Source organism: Suncus etruscus, chromosome 14 (assembly GCF_024139225.1).
Source record: "Suncus etruscus isolate mSunEtr1 chromosome 14, mSunEtr1.pri.cur, whole genome shotgun sequence".
In the NCBI taxonomy this organism is placed as follows: Eukaryota; Metazoa; Chordata; class Mammalia; order Eulipotyphla; family Soricidae; genus Suncus; species Suncus etruscus.
The window spans coordinates 80,909,513-80,932,206 of NC_064861.1; the positions used below are offsets into that span (position 1 = coordinate 80,909,513).

The window sequence follows — 22,694 nt, forward strand, 5'->3', positions numbered from 1 at the left end:
CCATTGATGGGAGATATCAATTGTACCAGGACTGTAGTGGGCACTGTGACCTCAGGCAATCTGCTGTGAGTAGCCCAGGCTTGGCCTCCCCATCTCCACATTAAGAACATTAGAGCTCACCATCACAGATGCTCGCTGTTGTGAGTCTCTCACAAGATTATCTTGGCATAGTCCATGTTTAGAGTAAGTAACAAGTTTTAGGAGAGTGGAAATGAGACCAGTCCGAGGCTCTGGAAACATCTCTTCATCCAATTGTGGTGTTTGGAGGATTCCATTTTTCGGGGGTGCTAGCAATGCAAGAGGCATCATTCTGTGAGTTACGTGGGGGAGCCATGTGGTTGTCTGGAGAGAACCATGCAAAGAATCCATGCATGGAATCATTGTATGCAAAGCATGTGCTCTAGACCTTTGAGTTTTTCTTTGGCCCTTGATCTACCTTTCCTTTTTTGGTTGTTGTTGTTGTTGGGGACCTCTTCAGTGTGCTGGGGGATTTCAGAGTATCCCTGATTCTTAGTAGAAGTGCTTAGGAGGCCATGTTGGTACTAAGGATAGAACCTGGGGGCCTGCCCATGCCAGGCATGTGCTCTAGCCCATAAATTGTCTTTCTGGCTTCAGCACCACCTTTTATTAGTGTAATCTGGGCCTAACAACTTCCTTCCTCTTGCCTAACATTCATTTCACATAATTAACACTCACCTTGCACAAAGAGATTTAGATTAAGTTCTAGCACTCTTTTAGATTAAGTACCAGCACTCTTAGACCTTCTAGTAAGTATTATTGGAAAAACTAGATTATGCTGCATAACAAAAGAACTCTTGAGTCTCTCTGATTTAGCGCTTTTTGTTTATCCGGTTTGCTCACATTATGAAAACTCTTGCTCTATTTGGTAAAATGCTCTATTCCATACAATCCTTTCAAATATCATTGCTGATCCAGGGTGTACCATGACATCATTCAAATGTCCTGATATTCTAATTTCTCCATACAAGATACAGCAATAGGGCCCGGAGAAATAGCCCATCCAGGACCTAAGGTGGTTGATTCGAATCCCGGTGTCCCATATGGTCCCCTGTGCCTGCCAGGAGCTATTTCTGAGCAGACAGCCAAGAGTTACCCCTGAGAACCGCTGGGTGTGGCCCAAAAACCAAAAAAAAAAAAAAAAAACCAAAAAACCAAGATACAGCAATAGCCATTATGGACATGAAGAGATGTACCATATTATTCCTTGTTAGGGAAATGCATGGTGAGATATCACAGAATACAACTAGGATGTGTGGAACCAACAATGTGAACTTGAAGAACTGACCATCAGGCTATGGAGGGACCAAATCACAGTGCTTAGCCCATGGGAATGTGGAAGATGCAGTGATGGGGTAAAGTTTGTCCATTTCAAAAACAGTTCCAGGGCCAGAGAGGTAAGTTGGTGGTGGACTGCAAGCTGTGTGCATATAAGACCTTGAGTTTGATCCTCTGTAGTGCAATAAACAAACAACATATAATGAGTTACCACATAGCCTGAAAATTCCACTTCTAGATATAATGTCCAAATGAACTGAATATGAATATGCCAGTTCATAGCAGTGTTGTTCATGATGACCAAAAGAAAAACAAAAACAAAAACTGAAGCAACCTAAGTGCCCAATGACAGAAATGACCACACCAAATGTAATGTATGCACACTAGATATACTAGTCAGCCATGACAAGGGAAAGTCGTGCTTATTATCATCTCTATGAGATGAAAGGACTTTGAAAAACTCTTAGGGAAGTAATGAACTAGGACTATGTGAGTTCGCTTCAGTGAGGTGCCCAAAACAGACAGTTGTTGTCTTAATATAAATCAAAGAGTCCTAGAGTTGGTGTGGGGATGGTGAGGCCTTTCTGGGGCTCAACCCGGTTCCCGAAGCCCCTATGGCCTGACAGGTCTGAAGGTGGCAGGGTGAAGTCGGAGAGATTCACAAAGCAGTTAGATGAAGTTTCAGGAGTCAGCCAGCTTTATTTCACGGTCCCTACCGCCATGCACACCTCCTCACATGGCCTCTTAGACTAAGCCTTTTCCTAGCAACTACTTCTCTACTCCCTCTGGGCTCTCTCAGGCTCTGTCTCCCTTTCAGCTGCTTCTTCCAGGCTTCCTAACTGGCTTCCAGGCTGACTAACTTCCTTTAGTGATGCTACAGCTGCTGCTGCTTTGATGTTGCTCAATTGCTGATGCTGAATCTGATGCTGTATCTCTGATGATGATGGCTCTCTCCTGCTTCTCTAACTCTCCTTCTTATCCCCTTTCTCCTCCCTGCAGACTCCTCTACCCGCCCATTCCAGGTGTGGGCAGTTCTGAATTCAGGTGGGATAGATGAATTGGGGGAGGGTATACCCACAGGCAGTAAGATAAAAAATAGAGGTTAGCAGGTGGCAGGTGGGATCAGGGGATTGTTTTGCTGGTACAGTTTACCTTGGGGGATGATGTAAAAGCTTAGGGTATAAACAGTAGCAATGAGTCCACAACATAGTAAACATAATAGCACCAAATTTGACACTTATAAAAGATTAAAATGTCATGGCACGTGTATTTTACCATAGTAAATATGTATTTATATTTGGATTTTGAGCCACACTCAGAGGTGCTCAGGGTGTACTCTTGGTTGTGTGCTTAGGAGGATGTTGGGTTTTGCACTGTCTACACACACACACACACACACACACACACACTCACTCACTCACTCACTCTATTTTTTCCAGCCACACCCAGCTGTGTTCAAGGCTTATTCCTGACTTTGTGCTCAGGAATTACTCCTGGTGGTGCTCAGGCTATCATAGATGGTACCAGGGATCAAACTGGGGTCAGAGGTGTGCAAGGGCCAAGTACTATTTCAGAATATGTGGAGACAGTGCGCTCCTCCCCCCACCATTTAAGAGGGTGAGGGACTTACAAAGGTTGGCATTTTATTAAAAAAAAAAAAAAAAAAAAGGCCGGGGAGGATGTACAACTTAAAAGTCCGGAAAGAGATGGTGGACTTCCAGTGGCAGGAATGTTAAAAGGCTTGCGCAGAATGTCCGGTGCCAACTTCTGCAATGCCTAAATCAGTGAGCCAGCCAGGAGACCGTGGGAGGAGGTGAGACCTAAAAGCCGTCAGGTCACAGCAAACATCTGAGTTTCCGCTGCTAGGGTCTCCCTTGCAGTTTTGAGGAATCTGGGACCAGCAAGACGCATCTGCGCGGGTGGCAGTTGGCGACCCCTTAGTCCTAGGCGCTCCCGGGCTTATTCAGGCAGCACTACCCGTAGGCGCCACCCGGGAGCAGCAGAGCCCCGCGGAGGCCCGCGCCCCACTAGCCTCGACACCCCGCCCCGCAGCGCAGGTGGCTGCGTCCCGGGAAAATCCCTGCGACCGAAACCGTTCCGAAACCCCGCTCCTCCCTTCGGCCTCTTTGCGACGCAATTGTCCAAGACCCAACCTGCGGCCAGAGAAGCTCGCAGGCCAAAGTTCGAGCTGGGAACCTGGGGCCGCGGTGGGTGGTGAGAATTTAAGCCGAGTGTCGGGAACTTTTCTAAGAATCCGTTCCCCACCTTGGGTGCAACTGGGTGCACAATTTTTCCTTTCGGCAACTTGTCTTGGTCTCGTTCATTGCAGTGAAAGTCCAAGAGGCCATCAGAGACCCCCCCATCCCCCCAGAACTGGAGGAACCCCAAGTCTCACGGAGAAGTCAGGCGCTCCAATCAAGCGTCCCCAGGCCAGTGCAAGAGTTTGGACTCGCTCCTCCCAATAGGGTGTGCCCAGGCGGATCCATAGCCCAGCTGGGGACAGGGGTGTGGACAGGAGGGCACAGGTGAGCGTCGGGTGCCACCCCCATCAACAGGTGATTCAGTCCAGCCGAGTCTCAGTGAATCCCCGTGAGTCACTCTCTTCCCAGGAGGGGCTTGGCCGAAAGGTGGGGGACCCGATCGGGATTCCCAGGGCAGCGGGGCGCCCTCCCGGGCGGAACCGGTCACTTGGTTCCGGCCCTCGGTGGTGGCCAGGGGGTGCACCTGGGTCAGCCCACTTCCGGGGAGGGTCGGGGAGGAGCCCCCCCCTTTGGCCGCCCACCCGCTAGCCCGGCCCCCTCTTCTCACCCCGAGTACCTGGACAGGTCCATTCCCCGGGGCGCACAGGGGGTGCGGGGCTCCGGGCTGCACCGTGCGCCCAGGGAAGTTTCTCCCCGCCGGCTAGAAGCGCGCTTTTCGGCCGCGTGGTCACCGCTTAGGAAAGTCCAGAATCGGGGCAGGCTGGGCTGGAATTGGGGGCGAGGCGAGGAAGTGGGAAGGGGGAGGAGCGTGCACCCCTCCCGGCCTTTGGCACGCGCCGCGCCCCCGACCCTCCCGGTACCTGGGAGGGGACGCGCGCGCTGGGCACTCCCCAGACGGCCTCGATGGCGCCTGCGGCCGGCGCTCAGCGCTGGAGGCGAGGCTCCGGCCCGGGCACCCCGACTTGGGGCGCGGTCGTCTTCCTGGGGTTCTTTCTCTGCACAGGTACGGAAAGTGGGCCGCCCAAGGCTGCAGATTTTCGGGGTGGAAGGGCTCTCTAGAAGGATGGATGGAAGTTCTGCGCCCCCCCCTCCAAATGGGGCTTGGAGACCTGGGGGAGGGGACGCGCCAAGAGATTCCGATCTTCGGGGGTCTCGGTTTCTGGGTCCGAGTGCGGGGACGCCCCCGTGGGTGGTGGGGCGGGCAGCCCCCCACCTTATTGTTTCTTAGCAGGGAGTGGAACTCCAGGGACCGCATCCTGGAGCTCCTCCTGGGAGTCGGGTTCTTTGTGCTGTGGCGGTCCAGGACCGCGCGCACGATCGTTGGGAGAGGCTGCTGCCCTGGGGCCTTGCTTGTGCGCACCCCAAACTTTATAAGTTTTTAGGAGTCAAGGGTAGAGGGCTTTCGAGGGCTGGGTTGGATGCTTTCTAGAAAGAGTTGTCGAAGGAATAGCGCGTAGACTTCTTCGGTGGGGAGATGAGACTCTCGAGGAGACTTGGCTTGGGGAGACTCTGGCCCCCCGCCGTGCTTGGCGAGGCGAGGGTCTGGGGGATGGACTTGTGAACTCAGTCTGCCTTCCGCTGGCAGCTTTCTCCCCACCGGTGTTTGTTTGTGTGGGGGCAGGGGGTACTTTCTCCTTTGCAAAGCACTTTTCCGTGTGTTCATTTGAGAAAGCTTTGGGTAGAGTGAGCGGGGAGGCTTGGTGGACAAAGATGAGCGGGGTGAAGTTCCTCGGAACCAGATCAGCTCAGTCCAAATCCAAGATTGGCCCCTCAAATGCACACAGGGCTGGGCTAGGCTAATGGGGGGGGGCGAGTCAAGGATTCTTGGTAAGTTTCTCAAGCGCCAGCCAGGGCGTCTATCCTGTCTTGTAGTGGCCATTTGGGCTTCCCTATCCAGACCTGGGAGAGAGGCCCTTTTAGAAATGGGGGACCCGTAGGGCGGCTCTAAGGCTCCCTGAGGGAGTGTGGGACAGACCAGGGCTTCCAAGGAATCTGGCCACGAGGAATCTGGCCATGAGGCCTGCTGGCTGGCACGCAGGCGTCCTCCCACCCCTCCAGAAATGGGTCATGATTCATTGTCCTGTTCCCTCAGGCTTTGGCGATTAGGAACTGAGTGTGTCCCTCCCACCCCCTACTGTCCAGTAAAAGCAGGAACCCCACTGTCCCTGCCGAGTGTTTTCCTCCTCTTGAGCTCACAGCTCACAACAACCTCGCTGTCTCCTCTGACCCATAGGCCCCGCCAGCGCCATCCAGGTGACCGTATCCGACCCCTACCACGTTGTGATCCTTTTCCAACCCGTGACCCTGCCCTGCACCTACCAATCGACTACCACTCCGACGGCGCCCATCGTGATTTGGAAGTACAAGTCCTTCTGCCGGGATCGCATCGCTGATGCCTTCTCCCCAGCCAGTGTGGACAACCAGCTCAATGCCCAGCTGTCGGCCAGCAACCCGGGCTATAACCCCTACGTGGAGTGCCAGGACAGTGTGCGCACCGTCCGCGTGGTGGCCACCAAACAGGGCAATGCCGTGACCCTGGGCGACTACTATCAGGGCCGGAGGATCACCATCACCGGAAGTACGTGGGTCAGGGCTGGGCTGGCCCTGGGGTGGCGCTGGCTCCCCCATGCCCTGGACTCCCCACCCAGAAGCTTGTGCCAGTGTCTGAGAGGACGGAGAATGACAAAGGGCAGCGTCCGCCCTTCTGTCCATCTCTTCCTTCCTTTAATTAGCAAGGATTCTGGGAGCAGCTGGCTCATACCCAGGACCCCCTTCCCCCCAAAACCTAGCAGCATGCAGAATCAGCCTTTCCTTTCTTCATGAAATTCCATGAGATAGAGAGAAAGGGTTCCAGGGAGAGAGAAAGGGATGGGTTAAACACAACCCACAGTACCAAGTGTGAAAGTACCAAGATGGAAAGTAGGGATAAAATCTGGGCCCCAGGCAGAGTGTATGTGTTTGTAACAAAATAGCAAGGGCTTTATGTGTCAGGCTTTAAATTGGTTTACCTGGCTCAGCCCATCAGACACATAGTAACACTATGCGTAGATTCTAATAGAGCCCTTTTCACAGAGGCCCAGAGAGGTAAAGTAACTGGAACAGGGTCACACAACTGATGATAGAATTTTGAGTCCCAAGTTAGCCACTTATTCAGAGCTTGCCAACCCTGAACCTGCCCAGGCTGATTTGCAAAGATCCACGAAGTGGGTTTGGAATGACAAGTTAGAGTTTGAAATGGCATCAGCCCCTTCATAGGCCCTCCACCAGAAACCTCATACACATTTTATCCTTGGGACCACTGAGGCACCAGGAAGTCAGTTCAGCTAGGAATGGAGGGTGGGCTGGTCTGAGAACTGAGGTCCTAGTCCACTGTGAGGGCTGGAAATTCTTCATTCATTCACACTGTGCCAGGGAGGTCTGGGGGAGGGAAAGGTGGTGGACAGGGCAATTCAGGTTCCTGCTCTCAAAGTGGATCTGGTACCAGAACAATAGTACAGCAGGCAGGGCATTTGCCGACCTAGGTTCAATCCCTACTATCTCATAAGGTTTCCTGAGCACTGTCAGGAGTGATTTCCTGAGTGCAGAGCTAGGAGTAATCCCTGAGCATCACTGGGTGTAGCTTAAAACCCAAAACAAAACAGATAAAAATAGTGGGTCTTGAGGGCTAGAGCAGAAGTACAGCAGGTAGAGCATTTGCCTTGCATACAATTAATCTGGGTTTTAGCTCTGACATCCATATGATCTGAGCACTGCCAGGAATAATAGCAGCATTGGCAGGTGTGGCTCCAAACCTGAGGCAACAACAACAAACAACAACAAAACCGAATCCAAAACTTTGGGTGTAGTGGGGAGGGGCAGGCACTAAGAGCTGGAAAGAGTGGAGGAGACAGAGAGCTACAGGAAGTGCACCCCGCCACAGGGCCCACCTTGAACCTCTGCACCTGGAAAAGAATCCAGGAAGGTTGGGGGCAGAGAGGAAGGGATGGGTAGCAGTGGGCAAGGGAGGAGCGCCCTCTCCCCCCTCCACGACATGTGCCTCCTGTTCTCAAAGCTTTCCCTTGGGCTCCCTTTGCAGACCCCAAGGGCCAAGCCATGCAACCCCTCCTTTGCATCCTTCATTGGGACTGGGCCTGGGGGCAGCAAGGCAGGGCTGTAGGGAGCTAGCCTGTCAGTCCTGTTCAGGGAGGAACCAGATCTGAGTTGCCACAGTGGTTCAGCCTACACTGAGGCGCTGTATCTGATCGAGGTGGCTTCTTGGGCCCAGTCCACCCTAATTCCCATCCCTTTCACTCTGGAGCCTCTCCAGCTTACATCCTCCCTACTTCTTCTTCCAGGGGCCCTGTTGGCACAGCCTTCATGCCGAGGATGCCCTTGAAGTCTGGCAGCAGTCCTATCTGCTGAGTCCAATCCCCAGCATGACCCTGGGGCTGGCTTCCATGCAATACTCAGTCTCTGGGGCCTGAATCTTTTAAGTGGCCTTGACCTGTACAGCTGTGACAGGTGGTCACCGCTGCCACCTGGAAAGCTCCATTGTGTGTGTGACCCGTCAGGAAACCTGTAGCCACAGGCACTTCCTCTGGTTCAGCTTTGAGGCTTTGAGGATGAGGAAAGTGGGCTTCCCTGCTTTAGATGTGGGGGCCTGTCTGCTCCAGCCATTGCAGGGATATAGCCCCTCAGCCCGTGGTCGTGCCCATTGGGGTTTCCTGCATGGATTTGGTTGGGAGCTGGTTTCTGACCCCTGCGAGTGCTGGTGGATTTCTTTCTGGAGGGTACCTGAGGAATCAGAGACCCCAAAAAGGGTGCAGCCCCGGGTTGTCCCACACCAGGCACAATGGAGCCTGCCCACTCCCCAGGGGTGTCAGGTTCGAGGCAGAGACTGGGTGCGCCGGGCAGGAAGGAGGTGGACCTAGCCTCTGCACTGATCAAAAGAAGCCGGAAAGTCCTATTTTTTGTGGATTTTGAAAACATTATGCTGGCCAAACAAAACGCAGGGAGGCCTGAATTCAGGTTCTGGGGGCCCAGACTTAGCTCCTGGCTTGTCAGCCTTTCCCTTTCCGGGCATCTGCTGCTCCCGCAGATGGGCAGAGACCAACTTTTGAGCCAACTGGTTATGGAGTATTGTTTAGAAGTGTGGGGACCCAAAGGTGTCCCAGCCAGGGAGCCCCCTGTGACTGACTTCCTTTCCTGATCCCCCAAATTCTCCCCATCTCCCGGAAGAGGTGGACATGTCTGATGAGTAACAGCCGTCTTGGGTATATGAGGGGATCTGAGGAATGACCAGAGGTCTAATGTTAATTATATGTTGGGGTCAAAATGTAGAATTTAATTGAATCCTGGTTTTCACTCTGGCTTATTATAGTCAATTTGCAGTGAGTTATGTCTAGAGGGAAAGATAGAAAGATAACAGGTGGGAAAAGAGGTGAGAGAGTGTTTTGCTACGGAGAAGCCTGGGGTGTAGGAAACATCTTTTGGGGCAGTTAGGGAACTCCAAGTGGTACTCGGGAGGTTCAGGGACTCCACCAGTGATCCTTAGCTAGCCAGGCTAGAGTATTCAGTGCAGGGGCCTGCAGTGCTAGGTATCAACACTTTCCCTCCAGTGTCACCTGTGGTGCTTGGGGACCTTCAAGGCTGCATCCAGCATTGCTCAGGGAGCAGGTGGTTCTGGGAATGAGTCCAGATCAGGCGACAGCCTTGCTGTATTATCTCCCAGTCTTGTTAGCTATTTAGTGGGTGGGGCTGGAGCAATTGCATAGTGGGGTAGGGCGTTTGCCTTGCATACAGCCAACCTGGGATGGACCCAGGTTTGATCCCTGGTATCCCATATGGTCCCCCTGAGACTGCCAGAGGTGACTTCTGTTTGTTATTTTATTTTATTTATTTATTTTGGTTTATGAGCCACGCCCTGTGGCACTCAGGGGTCACTCCTAGCTCTGCACTCAGGAATCACTCCTAACAGATTGGGGGACAATATGGGGTATGGGGCTTAAACCTGGGTCTGTACTGTGTAAGCCACGTGCAAGGCAAGGTAAATGCCCTACTTCTGTGCTACCACTCAAGTCCCTAGATTTTTGGGGGGATGAGAGGGGTAACATTTACCAGTGCTCAGGTGTTACTTTTATTATTATTATTATTATTTTTGGTTTTTGAGTCACACCTGACAGTGCTTAGGGGTTCCTCCTGGCTCTACGCTCAGAAATCACTCCTGGCAGGCTCAGAGGACCATACGGGATGCCGGGATTCGAACCACCATCCTTCTGCATGCAAGGCAAATGCCCTACCTCCATGCTATCTCTCCGGCCCCAAGGTGTTACTTTTAACTCTGCACTCAAGAATCATTCCTGGGGCTGGAGAGATAGCATGAAGGTAAGGCGTTTACCTTTCATGCAGAAGGTCATCAGTTCGAATCCCGGAGTCCCCGTGCCTGCCAGGAGCGATTTCTGAGCACGGAGCCAGGAAAAACCCCTGAGCACTGCCGGGTGTGACCCAAAACCCACAAAAACAAAACAAAACAAAGAATCATTCCTGACAGGCTGGGGGACCATAAGGGGTACTGGAGCTTGAACCCAGATCCATCCTGGGTAAGCCACATGCGAGGCAAACGCCGTACTGCTGTGCTACCACTCGGGCTCCTAGATGATGATGATGTTATTATTTTTTTCTTTTTTTGGTTTTTGGGTTACCTGGCAGTACTCAGGTGTTACTCCTGACTCTGCCCTCAGGAATCACCCCTGACAGGCTGGGGGACCATATGGGATGCCAGGAATTGAACCAGTGTCTGTCCAGGTTGTAGAGGTGACTTCTGAACGCAGAGCCAAAAGTAACCCCTGAGCGCTGCTGGGTGTGGCCATAAAAATTTTTAGGGGGATTCATGGGGGCCGGGCGGTGGCACTAGAGATAAGGTGCCTGCCTTACCTGCGCTAGCCTTGGACGGACCGAGGTTCGATCCCCCGGCATCCCATATGGTCCCCCAAGCCAGGAGCGACTTCTGAGCACATAGCCAGGAGTAACCCCTGAGCGTCACCGGGTGTGGCCCAAAAACCAAAAACCAAAAAAAAAAAAAAATTTTTTTAGGGGGATTCAATAAGTAAAGGGATCCATAGAAGGGCAACAGTCAGCTTGTAGCCAGAGCTCTAATGGGCCAGCATATGACTGTACCCCCAGTTCTTTCACGACTCCTCAAGAGCACCCCGACTTAAGACCTTCAGATTCACTGAATTTGCACTGCCCCATCTCCTGTCAGGACCCTCCTGACTGGGACCCACCCTCCTCCTCTCTGGACCACACGTAGCAAAGCCACTTTATTTTTTGTGGTTGGAAATAGGTTTATTTGAAAATAGAAGGTAAGGAAGAAGCGCCTCAGCAGGGGAGGAACTGAGAAACTTAGATTACTAGGAAGTTCTTTATTTTTTGTTTTTGTTTCACATTTTTCGTTTCTAAGGGCAGGGATTTCTGTCTGCAGGCTGGAGCGGTGAGGCCCCAGCAGTTCAAGGAGAATTGTTAGATCTTGAAAGATCTTGTTTTTATAGTTAAACTGGGAGAAGTTGAAAAGATACTTTAAATGGGAAAAAAAAAAAAAACCCATGTAGTTAACTCAAAACAACACACTTTTCAAATTAGGTAAAATCGAGTATTTGCCACAATGTAATGAAAAGTGTGGCACGGCTTTCTGTTTTTGCAAATCTCCTTTGAAAGCTGGCTGAGTAGAAGCAGTGGGTTCTCAAAGCTCCTGGAACACCCCATGGTGAGTGAGGTAGCATGAAAGAGGCAAGTAATGCCCTGTGTGGTCTGCCCCCCAGGATGCCTGACTGCCATGGGAGAGCACCAGGCCTGGGTCTAACCATCCTGGAAGTGGGGCCTGGATCACGCATTTCAGTGATCAGACCTAGACCCTGGGACACCTTCAGTCAGGATGGGTTGTTGATTGGAGAGTGGCCGTTTAGCATAGTTCAGTGCCCAGATAGATGCTGAGTTGACAGCATCAGAGTTAACAGCTACAGAGTTCTGACAAGGTGGACCAGGCTTCATTTTCAGGCCTTTATTGAGCCTTGGGTACAGTGGACAGACTGGGAATGAGCTTGGGTTCCTTTGTGGGGACTGAGAGAGACCTAGTTTTGCTTGTCAGGATCCACATTCCCTTTAGGATGGGAGCATAGGGCGCTGGGCCTCTTGCTGGCCAGGTGGGGTCAGCTATGTGGGCAGGGTGAATCAGCCTATGAAGTCTGGGAGACCCAAGTATGTCGGGGTGAGAGACCTGTACTCTACAGAGGTTTGCGTGAGGATGGGGGTGCTGCAGCTGGCAGATCCAGGCTCCATGGACCCAGCTAAGCTGTTTGGCACCTCCGCCTTTAGGTGTGAGGTTTTTTTTTTTTTGTTGTTGTTGTTTTCTTTTTGGTTTTTGGGTCACACCCGGCATTGCGCAGGGGTTACTCCTGGCTGTCTGCTCAAAAATAGCTCCTGGCAGGCACGGGGGACCATATGGGACACCGGGATTCAAATCAACCACCTTTGGTCCTGGATTGGCTGCTTGCAAGGCAAACGCCAACACTGTGCTCTCTCTCTGGGCCCGGACTTGAGGTTTAATTAACCAAAAAAAAGGGGGGGGGTCTTTATTTCCTTTAGTCATGGATGCCAGTAGCCTGCATGGACCGGGCGCTGTGGATTGGGCCTGCCCAGCCTGCTACTGTCTAGAGAATGGGGAATAGTAGCTCTCTGGGACTCTGAGCTGTACCCCACTGACCTGCCTTTACCTCCTGTCTTTGCTTCTGTTGTGAGTGGGTCCTCACCCTGTGCCCAAGTTGATGAATGGCTTAAGGGATTTAACTAATTGGGGCCCCAGGAGTAGAGGAAACCGGATGTGCTGAAAGACTTTCATTACTAGGTAATTAACTGGCTCCTGGCCCCCGGCTGCTGAGACAGGCGCGTCCCCAAGCCCAGGCCTGACCTGGAATGTTGGACAGATGGCCCAGTCACTTGAGCTCTCTCTCTCTCTCTCTCTCTCTCTCTCTCTCTCTCTCTCTCTCTCTCTCTCTCTCTCTCTCTCCCCTCTCTCTCTCTCCTCTCCTCTCCTCTCCTCTCCTCTCCTCTCCTCTCCTCTCTCTTTCTCTCTCTCTCTCTCTCTCTCTCTCTCTCTCTCTCTCTCTCTCTCTCTCTCTCGCTCTCTCTCTCTCTCCTCTCCTCTCCTCTCCTCTCCTCTCTCTTTCTCTCTCTCTCTCTCTCGCTCTCTCTCTCTCTCTCTCTCTCTCATATATTCTCTGAGACCCAGGCTGCTCCTGGTTCTTGGGATCTGACCTATTTATCTATCTATCTTATCTCTTCATCCTGGGCCTGGGCTTGTCTCTGCAGGAGCCTCTAGTCTAGCCCTTCTTTTTTTTTTTTTTTTTTGGGCCACACCCTGTTACTCCTTGCTATATGCTCAAAAATCACTCCTGGCTTGGGGACTATATGGGATGTTGGGGGAGATCGAACTGTGGTCCATTCTAGGTTAGCACTTGCAAGGGCAAACGCCCTACCGCTTGTACCACAGCTCTGACCCCCCCCCTTCTCTCCCCCTCCCCGTCCTTCTGTTGTTCAACTATTGCTTGCTCAGACAGGCAGTCCAGGGTGAGATTCTGGGTCTGGGGTGTGCTTTGAACTCCACCTGCTGCTGTGCTGCGCCCCTTTGGGTAAATGAAGAAATCTCACCCATCCAACAGACAGGAAGGCTAATAGCCTGCTTCACTGATGGAGAGCAGCATTTAGACCTTAGGTGTCAAGTGGGTGGCCGGAAGCTTTCTGTTTATTTGGTTTCCGAGGATAGGTTTCTGGAGGGGCGGGCATTGAGGAGGGAATGTGCTCTTTCTCCAAGGAGAAGGTAGGCCAAATAATGTTGGGGCCCTCTGGTTTAGGTGACTTTTTTTTTTTTTTTTTTGGTTTTTGGGCCACACCCGGTAACGCTCAGGGGTTACTCCTGGCTATGCGCTCAGAAGTCGCTCCTGGCTTGGGGGACCATATGGGACGCCGGGGGATCGAACCGCGGTCCGTCTCCTAGGCTAGCGCAGGTAAGGCAGGCACCTTACCTCCAGCGCCACCGCCCGGCCCCTAGGTGACTATTTTTTTTTTTTTGTTTTGTTTTTGTTTTTGGGCCACACCCTGTGAGGCTCAGGGGTTACTCCTGGCTATGCGCTCAGAAGTTGCTCCTGGCTTCTTGGGGGACCATATGGGACACCGGGGAATCGAACCGCGGTCCGTCCTATGTTAGCGCAGGCAAGGCAGGCACCTTACCTCCAGCGCCACCGCCCGGCCCCAAGTGACTATTTTTAACTTATTGAATTATTGGTTTTTGGGCCACACCTGTGACACTCGGGGGTTCCTCCTGGTTTTGCACTCAGAAATTGCCCCTGGCAGGCTGGGGGACCATATGGGATGCCAGAAATCGGGTTCCTCCCGGGTCAGCCCTGTGCTAGGCAAACATCCCACCACAGTACTATCTCTCCAGACTGTAGGCAGCATTTCGACTCATTTCCATTCAAACCTTACAGATGCTTCCTTGGGAGGCATGGCCAGGGTCCCAGCTACAGGTGCTCCATTTGCTGACCTGCACCCGTCCCCATACTTGGTATATTGGTAGAGCGCAGTCCAGCCACCCCCACCATGATGCCCTCACTTTTATCTTCCTAACAGATGCTGATCTGACTTTTGACCAGACAGCTTGGGGGGACAGCGGGGTATACTACTGCTCCGTGGTCTCGGCCCAGGACCTTCAGGGAAATAATGAGGCTTATGCAGAGCTCATCGTCCTGGGTAAGTGATCGGGCCCTCCTGTGGCCTGGGAAGGGAATTGGCTGTGCTTTAGCTTCCTCTTTGCCTTTGCCCTATGCCCTCTGGCTTTCTGGGCTCTTCTGCTTTCCCCTCAGCACCGCCAGTCACTTGGGCTCACCTGTCCCCAGCACCCCAGGCAGGGCCCCGCTGCCTTAGGATATTCCAGCTCACCAGGGGCAAGACTTGGGTCCTCTCTATCTCTCCCCCTGGGCTCATTTTTTGGTGAAAATCCAGTGGATCGGGGTTGGTGGGCAGTGAGAAGGGGCAGATGGTGTGTGTGGCCAAGCAGAGGCCAGATTGCCTGGGCCACACTCACCTATGCGTCTCTTGCATGGGACTTTGCCTCTCTACCCTGCTGGGACAGTCTTTCATGGCCCCGTGGTGGTTGCTTCCCTCACATGAAGCTTTTTTGCTACCTGGTGAGGGCTCCATGTCTGCCCACAGCCCTGAGCCAGGCTGGCACATATAGTCCCATGTGGTGTATGCTATATGTGACATGCTATGGGCTGTCTCCGTCACCACCGCACAGGGGTGCGAGGAGACGCATGTGTGAGTTCACACATGAGGAAGAGCGGGTTCCTGGGTGCCAAGGTGATGGCGGTGCATGTGGGGTGTAGGCTGTGTAGGCACTGTGACCCCTGCAGTTTGATTCTTGGTCTGCATCGGCAGTTCTCAGATTCTGGGCTCAGGATCCCAGACAAGTCCCAGTGGAGATTTGGTGGATTCTCATTTGAGGTCCCACACGTCTACTCAGACACTGGGAAATTGTTAGAATACCAAGTTTGGGCCTCACAGACATGCCCACACTTTTGAGAACTGCCTGCCTGGGTGCTAGATTAGCCTTTCGTAGGGTTAATTGGGTACATAAACTCTGGGGAGGGTACAGCTGGGCTAGGGGTGTCCCTGAGACATACCTAATCGCTGGCTGTCTGACAGGGCAAGGATATGCATGGACATCCTCATGAGTCACAGTCCTAGCACTGTGCTGTGACTTTTGGGGGTTTGTAGGGCCTAATCCCTTCTCTGGCCTCAGCTTTCCTATGTCAAAAAAGCTGTCTTAGAGGGCCTGGAAAGAGAGTACAGTGGTATTTGCCTTGCAAGCAGCCAATCCAGGACCAAAGGTGGTCGGTTCAAATCCCTGTGTCCCATATGGTCCCCCATGCCTGCCAGGAGCTATTTCTGAGCAGATAGCCAGGAGTAACCCCTGAGCACTGCTGGGTGTGGCCCAAAAACAAAACAAAACAAAAAAAAAGCTGTCTTATAATGGCCTTAGTATAAGCATAAAGCAATTTGTTGTCAGTGGCCAGATTGGTAGTACAATGGGTAGCACACTTGTTTTGCACATGGCCAACTTGGGTTTGATCCACAGCCCCACAGACAGTCCCCTAACCTCCACCAGGAATGATCCTTGAGCACAGAGCTGGGAGTAAGCTCTGAGCACCACAAGGTGTTATCCCACACACACAAAACAAAAAGACAACTCGACAACTCGAATTGTCATGCATGCTGTATTTTATTTCTTTCCCTTCAGATTTCAAAGTCAATTGAAAATATTTCTGTTCCCTGACACTGGCTCTGGGCCTGCGGGCCTCTTGTTTCTGCTCCGTGGGGTCCCATGGGGCTATAGGATCAGCTGAAGGTGTCAAAGATTGAGCCCCTCACTGATACCAAACCTTAGAATCCCTGGAATGTGGACTAGAATTCTGAGCAGCGGAGTCCTCTAGTCAGGAGGGTGGGTGGAACTGTTTGGTGGGAACCTTCTGAAAAAGAGTACGAAGAGGGAGGGTGAGGTAAAGTAGCCTCCCCCTGACCCACTGGGCTGGCCCTTGCCAGCATAATCTGTCTCTCTTTTGTCCCTCCAGGCAGGACCTCGGGGGTGGTCGAGCTCTTACCTGGTTTTCAGGCGGGGCCCTTGGAAGGTACCGGGGTGGAGCCCCCCACCACTTACCACTCGTCTAAGTATCATTCTTCCCTGCCCTAAAACTGCTTGTTGTGGATCCCACTAACCCCCGGCCCCTCATTCGTGACATGTCACCTGGCCCTGGGCTTTCGGGGTGTCGGGGCAGCCTGGGGTGTAGGTAGGGGCTCCTGTGACTGGTGCTGCATTGCTTTTTGGGGGTGGCGGGGCAGACTGTCTCCACTCATGACTGCCTTAGCTGGATCTTTTCTGTCCTGCCTTGGTGGAGCCGAAGGTGCATTTCTTCCTATGCTGTCGTGTCCCTCCACCACTGTACTCCAGTCCCTGGCCTGGGGAGTGTGGCTAAGGCTCCGGCTCCCCCAGCAGCCAAGCAGAGAGCTCCCAGGTATCCCGCTCTGTGCTGCGTGACTCGTGTGGCCTCTCCCAGCCTCCCTCTTCAGGGCCTGCTCTTGTGTCTCTGCAGACTGGCTCTTCGTGGTTATGGTCTCCCTGGCTGCCTTCCTCGTCTTCCTCCTCTTCAGCATCTGCTGGTGTCAGTGCTGTCCTCACACCTGTTGCTGCTATGTCAGGTGCCCCTGCTGTCCTGAGAAGTGCTGCTGCCCCAAGGCCTGTAAGTATCCCCAGTCCTGTAGTGTTAAATAATTAATGATGGTTGCTGGATTGAGGTGGATGGATGGAGGGATTTTTCTCTGCCATCTCAGGCCATATGGCTCCGCAATCCCCATTCAGCTGGTGAGTTCCAGGTTAAGGTGAACGGGCGGAATCAGACTCATCCAGAGACAGGCATCAGGAAGCATCCACTTTATTCATGCCCTATCCACCACGTGTGGCCTATATCATAACCAATTAAGCATTCAGCCATTCTTAGCTAGCCCTGCATCTTAACTCCTTTCAGCCATCTTCCCTTTGACCTCCATGCTGGCAAAAGACCAAAGGGGGTGCCAATCCCCTCTGGTCAAAACCTTATCTACCTTTTCCAAGACCCCTCCCAGGAAATGGGCGGGGTCTTGCTGGTAAGGTCAAGTTACCTAGGAAGAATGGGTGGGGGATGAGGCCTCACAGTCCTTTACTGTTTACCCTTGGACAGGCCCAAGAGTGGGGTAGGGCTGGAGGTTACAAGATTGGGTAGGGGGAGAAAGTGAGTCCTGGAGGGCTCACCTCCCTCTGGATGTACTATTATAGGTGATTATTGATCCACTTCGGCTCTTCCTGTTTCCACGGATTCCCTGGTTTCCTTTTTGAAGTCTATAATCTATACACGAGATGAAGGGAAGTTCTCAGATCACACAATTTTCAGGGATCAGAGAGCTAATACCTTGTTGGTAAGGTGCTTGCTTGCCTTGCACCTGGCTAAACCAGGTTCATTCCTCAGCATCCCATTTATCATATTTTTTGCTCTATGGGATTCACTTGCCCATAAGACGTCCATAGTTTTTAGAAGCTTTCCTCCCCTGAACTCAGGCTTCAGCTCTAGGCGGCATTCGCTCCATAAGATACACCTTTTGAGGTGGAAAAAGTGCATCTTTGGTTTTTGGGCCACACCCAGTGATGCTCAGGGGTTACTCCTGGCTATACGCTCAGAAGTCGCTCCTGGCTTGGGGGACCATATGGGACACCGGGGGATCGAACCGCGGTCCATCCAAGGCTAGTGCAGGCAAGGCAGGCACCTTACCTCTAGCACCACCTCCCGGTCCTGAAAAAGTGCATCTTATGGTACGAAAAATACGGTAGTCCCTGGATCTGCACTAGAAAAAAAAATCCCTGAGCACAGAGCCGGGAATAAGCCCCGAGCACCACTGGGTATGACCCCAAAACCAACCCCCCCAAAAATCAAACCAGGGGCCACAGTGATAGCACAGTGTTAGGGCATTTGCCTTACATGCGCTGACCCAGGACAGACTTGGGTTCAATCCCTGGCATCCCATAATGTCCCTGAGCCAGGAGCGATTTCTGAGTACATAGCCTGAGCGTTATTGGGTGTGGCCCAAAAGCAAACAAAAAAATAAAACCAAAAAAGCCCACATTATTCAGCAGAAGATACAGTTGCATTCCCAACTCCCCACCTTGTGGGAGTTGATGAACTTGGCCAAGGATGCAGCTCACCCTGTGGGCTGGGCTTGGAAAGAATAAACACAGAAATGGGAAAGGAGGCTCCCTCATCCGCCACTGCCCCCTTACCAGTCCTTGGGGGCTTCTGGGTCCTCCCAGAGTGCCGGGCATCTCTGCCACTGTGCCCTTCCCACTTTCCACAGTAGTCTATGTGGCGGCAGAGATTGGCAGGTAGAAGTTGGGGGTTGGTCCCATGCCTGACCTGCTCTTTAGCCTGGGGAGACAATGGTCCCTTCTGTGCAAAATGGGATAGTGACAGATGGAGCCCATTCTGGCTGTGTCTGGCGACCTGGGGTGCCCCACCTCTGAGGTGGGGCTTGTCTTCCATAAAACACTCTCTGCCTATTGGTCCTTGGCGCGCTACTGCCCTAGTCAGTCATGACCGAGCAGAGACAAGTCAGAGCCCTGATACCTGCACCACACCCTGCACCTGGCAGTGTTTGCTCTGGGCATGTCGTGAGCGTGCCGGGGAGACTGTGCTCAGGGCTCAGCCTTGGTGCACTCATTCTGTGTCCCTGAGGTCTAATGGGCATTGCTGCCTTGAAAATTTTGGCCTTCTAGAAACTGTTTCCATTTCACTTTTAGAGTGTCTTGCTCAGGTGGTGATTACTTCTTCGGTTCATGGATGGGGAGGGAACCCCAAGGAGTGTTACCAGTTTCCCCCTAAAAAAAAAAAGCTGCAAATGGGTGTTCCTAGGCTTCTGTTCTGGGACCCCCAAACTCAGGTCCTGTTTGCTTCCATGCCTGCTTTCTGGGACAGACAGACAAATCTGAGTTGCAAAAAGAACCAGCTTTGTTTGTTTTGTGCCACACCCAGTGGCACTCAGGGTTTACTCCTGACTCTGCACTCAGAAATCGCTCCTGGCAGGCTTGGAGGACCATATGAGATGTCAGGGATCTAACCCAGATCGGCCGTATGCAAGTCATATGCCCTACCTGCTGTGTTATCACTCCAGCCCTGAAACTAGCTTTCTGAGTCCATCTTCCTGCTCTGTGTTATTGCCTGTGTCCCAGGGAGGAAGCAACTTGTCCTTTAAGGGGCATTCGGGAGCAGCCAGCCTCCTTCAAGCCTGGGAAGGAAGCAGCAAGGAGCTGCCCTTGAACTGTCAAGCCCAGAACTGGGCGAGGGCGGGCCTGGTGGGTGTGGGTGCGGCAGGGCTGGGAGGTGGGAACCACGAGATAGTGGCTCTTGGCTGAGGCCTTGGAACTCCCAAGGCGCCACACTCCTGCCTCAGGCTGATCCCTGTTGCCTCCGGGTCTGGAAAGATCTCAAAGGGGTGGTTAGCCACATAGGTTCCCATGTCTTTTTTTTTTTGTTTGTTTTTCGGCCACACCCGGCGGTGCTCAGGGGTTACTCCTGGCTGTCTGTTCAGAAATCGCTCCTGGCAGGCACGGGGGAATTTATGGAACACCGGGATTCGAACCAACCACCTTTGGTCCTGGATCGGCTGCTTGCAAGGCAAAGGCCCCGCTGTGCTATCTCTCCTGGCCCCCAGTTCCCATGTCTTAATAGCTCAGCTGCCCCAGGCAGTATGGAGCTTGACTGTGAGACAAGATAAGGCCCAGAAAGCTGATTTCGGGGCCAGGGTGCCCCTGCCTTTCTGAAATAACACAGGCCCAAGGTGGCTGGAAAGTTTGGGTAGTAAGTGCTTTTAAGACCTTGACAAGTATCAACTCTGCATTGTGCAAACAGACTTATCGACTACAGTAGGACCCAGTGAAAAAAATGGTGCAGGGACCAAAGAAACACCTTGGTAACCCCACAGCTGTGGGCTGGGAGGGCCCAGAACCTCTTCGCGCTCATGACTACATGTGTGTTTCTCTTCCCAGTGTATGATGCTGCCAAGGAAGCCACCTCGGGCAACGCAAGCAACTATGCCTCGAGCACCTATGCCCTCTCCCCTGCCAAGACGCCACCCCCACCAACCATGATAACCATGGAACCATACAGGTACCCCAGAGACTTCGACCGGAACAGTTCAGGTGAGGCCCGGGGAGCTAGGCGATGCAGGGCTGGGCACACAAGAGGGGACCAGGATATTGGGTTTGACTCCAGGCCCCAGCCACACTGACAGCTGGTCTCCCCCATAGTCGGCCACAGTTCCCAGGTGCCCCTGCTTCGTGACACGGACAGCAGCGTGAATTCTGGTGAGAACTGATCATTGGCTGAGACAGGCCTGGGGAGTGGGGGTGACCAGTTTCTGTTCTTCCCAGCTGATCCTCTGTGTCCTGTCCCCTTAGAAGTCCGTAGTGGCTACAGGATCCAGGCCAGCCAGCAGGATGACTCCATGCGGGTCCTGTACTACATGGAGAAGGAACTGGCCAACTTTGACCCTTCTCGCCCTGGCCACCCCAATGGCCGAATAGAGCGAGGTGAGCTGCGGCTATAGAGCCCCACAGATGGTGCATATTCTGGGTCCAGGGTTGCTTCGCCCTAACACCCCCACCCACCCACACACACCACCTCTGCTCCCAATTGGCCAATGAATGCTTGGACCTTCGTATTATCATTCATGAAGAGGTCCAGGGCCCTTGGGAACATTGGTGCCAGCTGGTGGCATCCTGGAACTTAGTGTTCCCCAACCTTCCGGCAGCCAGTGACATCCCCCATTCCCTTTCTCTACAGCCATGAGTGAAGTCACCTCCCTCCATGAGGATGACTGGAAACCCCGGCCTTCCAGGGCCCCCGTCCTCACCCCAATCCGGGATGAGGAATGGGGCCGCCACTCCCCCAGGCGGAGGGAGCAAGAACCCCTCATGGAGCCGCCAGGGAGGTTCTGGGAGGGGTCCAGGCGCCCCCGGGCCCACTCTGTGGATGCTCTGGATGACTTCGCCAGGCCAGGCTCTACCGAATCAGGTCGGTCGCCCCCAAGTAGCAAGAGAGGCCGGGCCTATACACCCCCACGGAGCCGCAGCCGGGATGACCTGTATGACCGTGATGCAAGGGACTTTCCACGCTCTCGGGACCCTCACTACGACGACTTCAGGCCTCGAGACCGTCCTTATGCCGATGCTCGGTCCCACTACCACCACCGCTCCCGAGACGAGGGCCCCAAGGCCAGGGACCCTCAGTATGATGGGCGCTTTCTGGAAGAGGCCTTGAGGAAAAAGGGGCCTGCGGAGAGGAGGAGGCCTTACAAGGAGGAGCCGGAAGAGGAAGATGAGGCCTACTATCCTCCCCCAGCACCTCCCCCGTATTCTGAGACCGACTCCCAGGCATCCCGGGAGCGGAGGCTCAAGAAGGTGAGTGTCCCCCACCCCAGCCCAAGAGCCCGCTCAGCCCCTGGACCCCGCTTACACCCTTGTTTTTTTTCTCCCCCGCAGAATTTGGCCCTGAGTCGGGAAAGTTTAGTCGTCTGATACACATTGTATACATTGTATGTAGCTTTTATACATTGTTGTTTTTTTTAATTTGAGGAAATGATGACCACCTTTCTGCGTTCCCTTCTCCCCAGATCCAATAAAATTTGTAACTATAAGCCCAAGTCTGGAGGGAGTGTTTGTTTTGCTGCGTAAAGTGCGAGACGTTGGGGTTGTGGGAGGCCTGCTGTCTGAGCCTGACATACAATACTGAGCAAAGCCTGTAATCGCTGTATCAAAATATACATTTGTGGGGGCCGGAGCGGTGGCACAGCAGTAGAGCGTGTGCGTTGCACACAGCTGACCTAGGATGGATCGTGGTTTGGTCCCCAGGCGTCCCATATGGTCCCCCAAGCCAGGAGTGATTTCTGAGCGCATAGCCAGGAGTAACCCGAGTGACACTGGGTGTGGCCAAAAAAGTACATATATATATACACATATATAACATATATATACAGATATATACATATAAATATATAACATACATCTATATATGTATGTATATCTGTCACCATATAAGCCAAGTTTGCTGTGTGAAACACCTCAGTGTATGAATGTTATATGGGAGACTGGCTGTAGGGATGGATGTAGGTGAATGAGAAACACCAAGGGAAGGATGTGCGTGTGTGTGTGTGTGTGTGTGTGTGCAAGCCTAGAATCCAATCTGTGTGCGTTGAAGGGGGGTGCATCCAGAAGACGCCCCCCCCAGGCTCTTATCTGGCGGGGAGCTACATCCTGGGCCAGCAAGGAAGAGCCAGCCAGCCAGAGCCAAGGAGGATCCTCCCATCCCAGGCTGGGGTCGGGGAGGGAGAGACGGAGAGAGAGAGGGAGGGAGGGAGGGAGGGAGGGAGAGAGAGAGAGAGAGAGAGAGAGAGAGAAGAGAGAGGAGAGAGGAGAGAGGAGAGAGAGAGGAGAGAGAGGAGAGAGAGAGAGAGAGGAGAGAGAGGAGAGAGGAGAGAGGAGAGAGGAGAGAGGAGAGAGGAGAGAGGAGAGAGGAGAGAGGAGAGAGGAGA

The 22,694-nt window shown here is 53.0% G+C and overlaps 1 protein-coding gene across 2 annotated transcripts; it reads left to right on the forward strand.

The window, feature by feature from the left end:
- Window positions 1-4,353: 4,353 nt before the first annotated feature.
- Window positions 4,354-21,800, forward strand: LSR (lipolysis stimulated lipoprotein receptor). 2 transcript variants are annotated; one of them, XM_049786593.1, is made up of 9 exons: window positions 4,354-4,500; window positions 5,731-6,075; window positions 14,157-14,276; window positions 16,676-16,822; window positions 20,152-20,304; window positions 20,413-20,469; window positions 20,563-20,694; window positions 20,948-21,564; window positions 21,646-21,800. In XM_049786593.1, the coding sequence occupies exons 1-9, from the start codon at window positions 4,401-4,403 to the stop codon at window positions 21,679-21,681; spliced, it is 1,707 nt and encodes a 568-aa protein (XP_049642550.1). In that variant the 5' UTR covers window positions 4,354-4,400; the 3' UTR covers window positions 21,682-21,800. The 2 variants fall into 2 exon arrangements, with proteins under 2 accessions (XP_049642550.1, XP_049642551.1); XM_049786594.1 differs by having other exon boundaries at window positions 4,355-4,500; window positions 20,566-20,694.
- The last annotated feature ends 894 nt before the right edge of the window (window positions 21,801-22,694 follow it).

What these genes read in the sequence shown, in the direction of transcription:
- LSR (XM_049786593.1), top strand. Translation starts at nt 4,401, where the DNA reads ATGGCGCCTGCGGCCGGCGCTCAGCGCTGGAGGCGAGGCTCCGGCCCG. An exon ending in TGCAGAGCTCATCGTCCTGG is followed by an intron (nt 14,277 to 16,675) that starts GTAAGTGATCGG and finishes GTGTCTCTGCAG; the next exon opens with ACTGGCTCTTCGTGGTTATG. An exon ending in CTTCGACCGGAACAGTTCAG is followed by an intron (nt 20,305 to 20,412) that starts GTGAGGCCCGGG and finishes TCTCCCCCATAG; the next exon opens with TCGGCCACAGTTCCCAGGTG.